This window comes from Silene latifolia, chromosome 3 (genome assembly GCF_048544455.1).
Source record: "Silene latifolia isolate original U9 population chromosome 3, ASM4854445v1, whole genome shotgun sequence".
Taxonomy (NCBI): Eukaryota; Viridiplantae; Streptophyta; class Magnoliopsida; order Caryophyllales; family Caryophyllaceae; genus Silene; species Silene latifolia.
In genome coordinates this window covers 15580945-15589719 of record NC_133528.1, presented here as the reverse complement: position 1 = coordinate 15589719, position 8775 = coordinate 15580945, and the positions used below count along the sequence as shown (strand labels likewise).

Sequence of the window (8775 nt, the reverse complement as noted above, 5' to 3'; positions counted from 1 at the left end):
TGCTTTTTGGAGGGAAAACTTTTGAGTTCACTTATTCATTTAGTAAATAGAGGATAATAACTACGTAAATCTTTAAACTATTTATATCTGCTACTATTAACCATATTCATCTAAATTCTAAATCCAGACCCGTGAATTTCACGGGTTTTAACTTTTGAGTTCATCTATTAATTTAGTGAGTAATCCTTCAAAGCAGGTGCGCGTGTTTAACTCTTTCTGTTCAATTGGTAACTTCATCTTCAACTTTGTCGGGCGTTTTCTATATCGTATCTGACCGTCATGCTCCAAAGTCGGCATTGTAGAAAGATATGGAATGAAACACACTTTCCCCAGATTAGCAAGAATATATACAAGACCAAAATACCTTTCAACATAAGGACTAGCTTCTGATTCTACAACAAATTAGATTAGGTATGCACGATCATGGCAACAGACATTCACATTTCACAGGCAACAATATACTACACAGTCGCAACCAAAAAACTTGCCTCGTGACTTCCACCAAAAAAAAACTTCAAAGGAACTCAGTCGCAACCTTTTAATCTGGCTAGTGCCAACAAAATCATTAGACAGTTAACCATGTATTTGCAAGATCGAGTTTCTAAGTCTGATATATACAGCAGGAACAGCACCTACCTACTCCTGCACGTGCTTGGATTCATTGCAACGGAACCCCAGATCGTTCTGTTTTCTGCCCATGATCCCTTACTGAAATAAAACAATGGAAGATATGAGAGATTTGACATTCTAAGATACAAACTTGAAAAACACACAAATTAAGACTTTCCATATATGACCAACATATAAATTCCAGACTATATAACTAAATGATACGAAGTAAAACGCATTTGGGAAACACAAGTTACTAGTCACTACTAAAAAAAGCAAGAAAAAGGAGGGACTTACAGTGTAATGTGGGCGTGTTCAAAAACCACCAGGATAACATCCAGGAACGAATCTGCCTGAGCTTATATCATATTGAATGTCATAAACGATACCTGGGGAAGGAAAACGGTAACCTTGCCAATTAGTAGAGAGCAAATGTGCGGGTCATAAAACGTGATTTCTGTAGGGGGTAACATGTGGGTGATGACTATGAGAAATCTGTCGTTTGCGAGAATCTCACCTATTACGTTTGTTTTGTTTTATTGACGATGAGGAGGATGCTTTTCGTTTCTTCTTGAGTTGTGAGTCTGAGATGGCACCTGATAGGTTGGGGGCGGGGCTCGTCTTTGTCTGTTTAGTAGATTCAGATGCTTCTAACTTAGTTCCCAGATCACAACTACTCTTTTTCTTCAGTAGAAATTTTGTTGGTTTCCTCCTTACTTCCATCTCTTTTTCCAGCTGTGTGATGCGTAGTTCGCAGGGTGCAGGTGGGTATATCGACTCGAGCTTAAAATTAGAGGTACACTGAAGAACGTTTCTGAGGGCACCTAACTCCATGTTGGCCGCATCATCCTGAAAATTTCAAATTACGCTTTTAAAATCAGTGGAAGAGGACTAAAAGGCCAGAACCAAATTGAAAAGCTGAACGCAGCAGCACTAACAAGCCTTAGTCTCAAAAATGACTCCCAAGGTAAATGCATGCAGGTGAAATCAATTACCAAATCCTTGGGAAAGCTATGCTCCGTATTATTTTGCAAGAACATATTGTATCATATTTTTTGGATAAAAAGTCGTCATATTCATTGCATGATCCGATGATCGTAATTTAGAAACATCCATTGAAAACTGAAAAGCTCACAGAAGCTACAAAACGTTGGGGCACTTGAAAGTGGAAGAAAAAGAACAAATAATGACTTAATATGAGATCAAAATATCTAATTCAATCTTTCATAAATCAAAACAAGCATAAATCGCACATGCCAGCAGACAAGTCTTATAAGTTGCTAATGTATATATTCCAGCAATCATTATACTAGGTATTATTATAGTTAAAGATGATGCAATACAAAACCTGAGCTGTTCCACCGCCTTTCTGGACCATCTCTTTAGCCTTCTGACGGACATGCTCCAGATGAGCTTCCAACAAAAAATCTGGAGGGTAAACATCTTTCATCTCAAAAACACAGGTGCACATAGCTGCTTGCAGATGTTTGTGTTCCGCAGTTAAAGATTCAAGTAGGCCTATTCAAGTATTAAAAAAAAGAAAAGATATTTAGTCAGACACCAGGGCGTAGTGAGGAGTACTCCAGACATCAGTTTTTCCTCCAAGTCAACGTTACTGTTGCTTTTTAAGGGAACTCTTGTCAATTAGTTAGTTCAAAATCCAAAGAGACATCCATAAACAGGAAGTGGTAAGAAATCAAAAACCAGAAGTAATGGATAGGGATGAGCCCGTAAGGATGGTGGAGTACAAGACGGAATTCTGCGCCTAGAACTTCTTAGGCCGTTTTAGTATCTCTAAGAAGCATAAGTATTACTCTAGAGATATGAAGAAGTGAAAAACCATATATAACTCTCTTGAAAAAAGATGTTCTGTACATTATGACGACTTTCTCTACTTTGTATATTCACTATTTTTTTTCTTGTGTTTCCTATCCTTCTAGTTTTTCTCTACACTTTATTATCCTCTTGTTATTTTATGGGCCAGTAACGGTTTTCGACTCCGATCATTTTGAAAAAAGGCTGTGTTGTATCTGTTATAAATTTTTGTTGCAACAGTAGTTAGGCTTGGGAGAGTTTTTCACTATATAGCAATATTGAATTCAGTCATATTCTTATTCCGCTCTATAAAACAACATTCGTGTCAAAAGTTACAAATAGAATGTGTTGATTCCGCAGGAAACTAAAAACTCATTGCAGCACATATACTTCAAAGGGGAAGGAATTTAAAACTGACTGCAATAGAAAGGTTGTTCGGTTTTTATAAATATAGCAACATTGTAGAACAACATAATAATCTTTTAACATTTGCTCCTCCAATACAAGCTAATGTATTATGATGAAAATTCTTCTTCATTCTACTAGTCAGCTAGGTAAGCTATGTCAATTTAGTTGTGCCAAATGACTGTATACTTTCAAACTGGCATAGACACGCATGGTCGCTTATAAATACTCCTAAAAAGACAGTTAATAACAAAGAGAGCGCATAATCAGTGAAGAGCTAGCCATCATGCCATTGTTACAGAATTATACGCCAAACATCCTTCACATCTTTCTAAGGCAGGTTAACAAAAATCCTTGGGGGAAAATACAAAGTGATCGTAAGGCAAACAATTTCATTATCGCGCAGATGGCTAGCTCTTCAATTTCATTATCGCGCAGAAAAATGATAGGTCATTTCAGAATATTTTAGTTATCTCCAGCCACAAAAATGGTGAAGTACGCTGACCAGCTTAAATTTCCCTGTCCTTATTCCACGGAACATAAACAAACATGAACTGCAGGAGCACGACATTGACTGATAACAGATCCAATACATATCAAACTGAAACATATACAGATCCAATAATATGTAGAGAAAGAGATCGAAAAGTACCTAAAATCTCCTCCTTAAGAGCCAGTCTGTTTTGCTGCCACATGCTAACTGTCTCGGCATACTCGGTTAGATATGATGCAGTGGCTCTTGCATCATCATTTTTGAACACCAATTGTATTTCAGCGAACAAACTCAAAACATCTACACTAGTTACTGCCAAATTCTCTGCCTGGGGGTTCTCACTAATCACTTCTTTCAGTCCTGCCACATTGCAACCATCTTCGACTATCTTCCCCTCCGAATATTGTTGTTTGAACAAATTGGAACACTTCTTGATAAGCACCGCTTTTAAGTTTGTTCCCCTACAAGTACCACTGACTTGTTCCTCCTCAAATTCCAGCATGTTCAGAGGCTCCCCGACTAGTCCCTCATTCACCAGCATCACCCTTTTATCGTTCATCTCCATTTCTTTTAACTCCACTGCTCTCAGCCTACAACTAATCTCCTTCTCCTTGACCTCCAAAACCCTCCATTGTTCATTCATCCTCTCTTGTTTCAACTCCACTTCTTTGCATTTTTCAACAATTTCGCTCTCCTTCACTTCAAGCGCCTTGTTACTCTCAACCAACTGATCCTTCTTTAAGCTCAGCTCGTCGCAACACGCTTGGAACCCCTTATCTATACCCTTCTCCTTCACTTCAAGCTTTATTCCAAGGTCAATCAATTCCTTCTCCTTCAAATTCAGATCATTTTCACGTGCCTTGATTTTCTTCTCTCTCAAATCCGCCTCTTTACTCCGCTCAATAAGCTCCTTTTCCCTCCCTTCCAACCCTTGACTCGTTCCATCCACCCCTTTCCTCTTCTCCTCCAACACTCTACGCCCTTCGACAATCTCCTTCGTTCTCATCTCCAACTCTTCTCCAAGTTCCTTCATTTCCTTCCCTCTCAACTCTTGAACTCTACTCCGATCCTCAATCTCTTTCTCTCTCGCCTCCAAACCCCTACGACTTTCTTCAACCCTCCGCTCCCTCTCCTCCAACTCCCTAAATTCCTCCACCATCCCCCTCCTTTTCAACTCAAGCGCTTCTATTTCCTCCCTAATTTCCTTCTCTTTCGCCTCCAAACACCTACATTCCTCCTCAATTTCCCTCTTCCTCACCTCAAAACCTAGTAATTCTTCACTCAACCCCGACTTTCTCAACTCGAGCGCTTCCCCCAACTTCCTAATCCCTTTCACTTTAACATCAAGGGCATCATCAACAAACTTCTCATCAAATTCCAAAATCTTGAACCTCTCCTCATACTCCCCCTCTTGTTTCCGTAACTCGATCATCCGTTCTTCAATCTCCTTATTATTCACCTCCATCTTCTTCGCCTTCTCACTCAAATTCCACTCATCCACCTTCAATTTCTCCTCCCTAACCCTAATTTCCCTCAACATACTCTCAATTCTCTTCATATCCGTTTCGAGTTTTTTCGCACGGCTTTCCATGGAAGCTATAATCACGGCCAACGAATTCCGTACACCCTTCCATTGTTCAGAAAGCGATAAAAGCGGTGATGCATGTAACTTAAAATTATCTACAGTTTCAGTGATTTTATTGAACACTGACCTTGCCATTGCAATGTTTGATGACGGTGATACTGATGCATGTTCCACCATTGATGACGTATGTGAAGCTCCCAAAGATGACGGAATCGCAGAAAAATGTAACCCTAACAAAGAGATAAGTGATCAAGCTACTGCATTGTTGAATTTGATTGAATAATTGGGGAATTTTGCTAGAAATTGAAATGATCAAGAGTAGTTTTAAGCAGTAATAGTAGTCAGTAGATGGATCATCAATCATAGATGATGAAAAATGACGCACTCTCTACAGTAGACGTGTTTTTGTTTGTAATTGTGTTGATTGTCAATCACGTTAGCCCCCCTAGGTGAGGATATGTTCTCATCTTCTTTTGAAATACGGTCTCTCAAAAAAATTTGAGTAATTGACTAAAAAATGATGGAAAAATAGTACTTTCTCCATTTTCCTATTTTTATCCCATTTACTATATTGCAATCTCCAAAACATTATTTTGACTGTATTTTTCAATGTTTATATGTTATTTTTTTCTTGAAATTTTTTCGTGAAAGATGTCTTAATATTAATTGTAAATGTTTTTTAGTTTTATAAATAAAATAGTTTTTATTTTCCAAGTTACTAACGGTCAATGTTTTAGTTTTAAAAAGCAAATGGGGTGAAAATAGAAAAATAGAGGGAGTACAAAACAAAATAAAATAGGATAAAAATGGTTACAATATATGGTAAAATAGATATAATTGTTATAAAAACATGTTTCAAATGAAATAAATGTTTTAAGTTACAAGTAATAATAAGAGGAGAAAAAGGAACATACATCGGATGTATTACCTCAGATTTTGTGCTCGTAAAAAGGATGGTCGAAAAAATAGTTTTATTAATATTTTGTACACCTAATAATTCTTAGGAAATATCGCGATTTCAATAAATTCATCTTAGGGTAAATAATACTGTTTTTGTAGAGGTTATTTATTTGACTATTTCATTTTAGGGTATCTTATTTATTTGTTTATTTTGTTATATGAGAAAGGTTTTTCATGGTGATTTGATTATACATCTCCATTATGGTCCATTTGTCACTCAATAACACCTCACAAATGGTTCCATCCCCTTTCCTTACTATTTGCAACACCAAAGGCAAACAAATGATCTGACAAAGAGTGAATTGGTAAGGTACAAAAGTAAAAGCTAAGGAATAACATAAATTTGTCTTAGGTATCTTTTGGTTGATCAAGAAATTGGATTAACACCGAAAAATTCAATTTATGTGAATTATTTTCCTACTAATTCACATAAATTATGAAAAGTCGTTTGATTGCGAATATAGGAGTTCAATTTCATAGGAGTTTCCAACTATCTAGGGTGAGTAGGTAATCTAATTCCCCAATTATGTAGGCATTCGAAACTCAGGGAATAGCCTACATTTTGCCAAAAAAATTAGCAACCAAACTCTCTCCCATTTTTGCAATTTATGGGGTTTTTCAATTCCCATAATATACAAAGACAATCAAACAAGCAACCAAGGTATTATTTAACCCATTTTAAATTTAATTAAGATCTTAAGAGTACCTTTCATATAGAGCAAATTTTTTTTTAAGTGAGTGACCATGAAGGAGTTTCCGTGCCATACAAATATTTTAATTTAGTGATATAATAACATTGAGAAAATAATTCAAATTGAGTATGGTATTATCAGCTAACGCTTTCTCATTTTCCTCTCCGAGAAACAACTAATTCATAGTCTATTGTGAGGCCTAATTAATACATAATTATGTGCAATGGATTTACTAAAAAAAATGCATAGTGCGTATGAATTTACAAATACTTGTATAAGGTAGTTTTAAACAAATTTATGTAAAACAAATATTTTATTAACTACTTATATTCATTAATAGGATTGTGTTGAATCCGCTTTAAATTATATGGATTACGTACTAATTTAAATTTGCTTTATACAAAACTAACTCAAACTAAATAAAAAGAGAAAACGCTCATTTTCCTCAAAATTTGGGTAAATACTTTGGAAGAGTTGTAAAACGTTTAACTATATCCAACTAAGTTGGTTAGTTAGATGGTAAATGTTCTCATCTTTTAGGGTGTCTTTGAATGAAGGATTTGAAGGGAAAAGAAAGGGAGGAATCCCTTGTTTGGATAGCAAATGAGGGTAGAGGGAAATGGAGGAGGAGATTTGGAGCGATCCAATTTCCCTCCTTCAAGCCTAATCAAAATCTATCCCCAATAAGCAAGAATTGAAGGAAAATCGTATTCAAACAACCACACTCCATTCCCTCTCCCCTCCCCTTCTCTCTTTTCCCTCCCCTCCCTTTCCCTCCCCTTTTGCTATCCAAACACACCTTTAGACAAGCGATTGGAAAATACTCTATGACGATACAATGTGTATCCCAACATATAGAATAACATACAATGTACGGCCGGACTTATGAAACAAATTATTGACCAGAAAATAATAATACGGAGTACAAAATACTCGATATCGTACGTTTGAAACAAATTATTGTGAGAATATTAGTTACATGGTAACTAAATTAATGAATACAAAAAGATACCGTATAATCAAAATTATTATAAAATAGGTAGTTGTATTAATTAAAAGATACTCCGTATCACGTATATCATCAAAAGAATTATGAAAAACATAACATAAAAGGTCAATTTTTTTATGCACAAGTCTCTATTAAAAAGAAAACAAATAATAAAATAATGCTAAAGAATAAACATATAAGTCGAGCAATGGTATACAAATTAACTATGAAAAAATAGTTACATAATTCGAACTCACCATTAAGCGTGACATGCGGAGGCCATGGTGTTTTGTGAATTCCTGTATTTGTTGGGACTGAGATCGGTTGAGATGGGCTACATGCCTTCCCTAAATTTTGCGACAATTAACATATTTACATTATTACAATATAATAACGTATCTATTAAACGAATTCACAGGGTTTTTCATATTAAAGTGCGTAATAAAATAGACGGGTAATATTGCAACTCAAAAATAGAAAGTGTTTACCTTTACCACCAAGAGCGACACATTGTTGCTTCGCTCTAATGATACTTCGCCTATTTTGTCTAGCATATTTTGCTTGCGCTCGATTCATTGCTGCTTCGCGACTCAATCAAATATCGTGATGCCGATTTAGTCTGTTAATTAAATTTCATGGGGGAATTTGCTTCAAAGATATATGTTCAATTGATTGCAGTAAATAGGAACGAATTGATTCTGATTTCTGAAAATCGTTGTTGAATGGAATTAAAGTGTGATTTATATTAAAGTGTGATTTATATCAGTGTAATTACTATGTAATCTCAAGGATCGTGGCCTAACACGTTCCTAATTAAAAAAAATATAGTTACCTAAATTAATTACCCCATATTTATTACTGCGCCAGCAATTTATTACGTGTAATAACTGCGCATATCTCAACTTCGGGTCAGTTACGGAAGTTGCATCAAAATCTGTTTAATAACTTCACTCGTACTTGCTCGTAATTAGGGTTGACCAAAACCGTATATCTGATATGGTTTTGGAAATCGTATATACGATATCCGGTTTTTTAAATCTGATCCGGACTTAAATTTATCGATCTTGGACCGGACCGAAGTCCAAAATTCCAAAAAAAAATTAAAAAAAAAATCCCCCAAGACCCAAACCGTCTAGTAGACGAGTGTCGACAAAAGTAGAGGCAAATATTAATCAAATCTTTATCGAAATATCAAAAGGCACCTGACAAATTTATTGATGGAAAATCG

The 8775-nt window shown here is 35.8% G+C and overlaps 1 protein-coding gene across 1 annotated transcript; it reads right to left on the bottom strand.

Annotated features, from left to right (window-relative positions):
- Nucleotides 1–348: 348 nt before the first annotated feature.
- LOC141647286 (uncharacterized) lies at nt 349–8264 on the bottom strand. Its single transcript, XM_074455415.1, has 7 exons — nt 8036–8264; nt 7805–7894; nt 3482–5137; nt 1958–2127; nt 1127–1458; nt 907–998; nt 349–708 (listed from the first exon to the last, which is right to left on the bottom strand). The coding sequence occupies exons 1-6, from the start codon at nt 8121–8123 to the stop codon at nt 986–988; spliced, it is 2349 nt and encodes a 782-aa protein (XP_074311516.1). The 5' UTR covers nt 8124–8264; the 3' UTR covers nt 349–708; nt 907–985.
- Nucleotides 8265–8775: the final 511 nt, after the last annotated feature.

Bases quoted from the DNA above. Each gene is read 5' to 3' on its own strand.
- LOC141647286 (XM_074455415.1), bottom strand. From the start codon at position 8,123: ATGAATCGAGCGCAAGCAAAATATGCTAGACAAAATAGGCGAAGTATC. The intron at 5,138-7,804 runs GTGAGTTCGAAT...TCTCTTTGTTAG, and splicing joins TCCGCATGTCACGCTTAATG to GGTTACATTTTTCTGCGATT. The intron at 2,128-3,481 runs GTACTTTTCGAT...ATACTTGAATAG, and splicing joins TCTTAAGGAGGAGATTTTAG to GCCTACTTGAATCTTTAACT.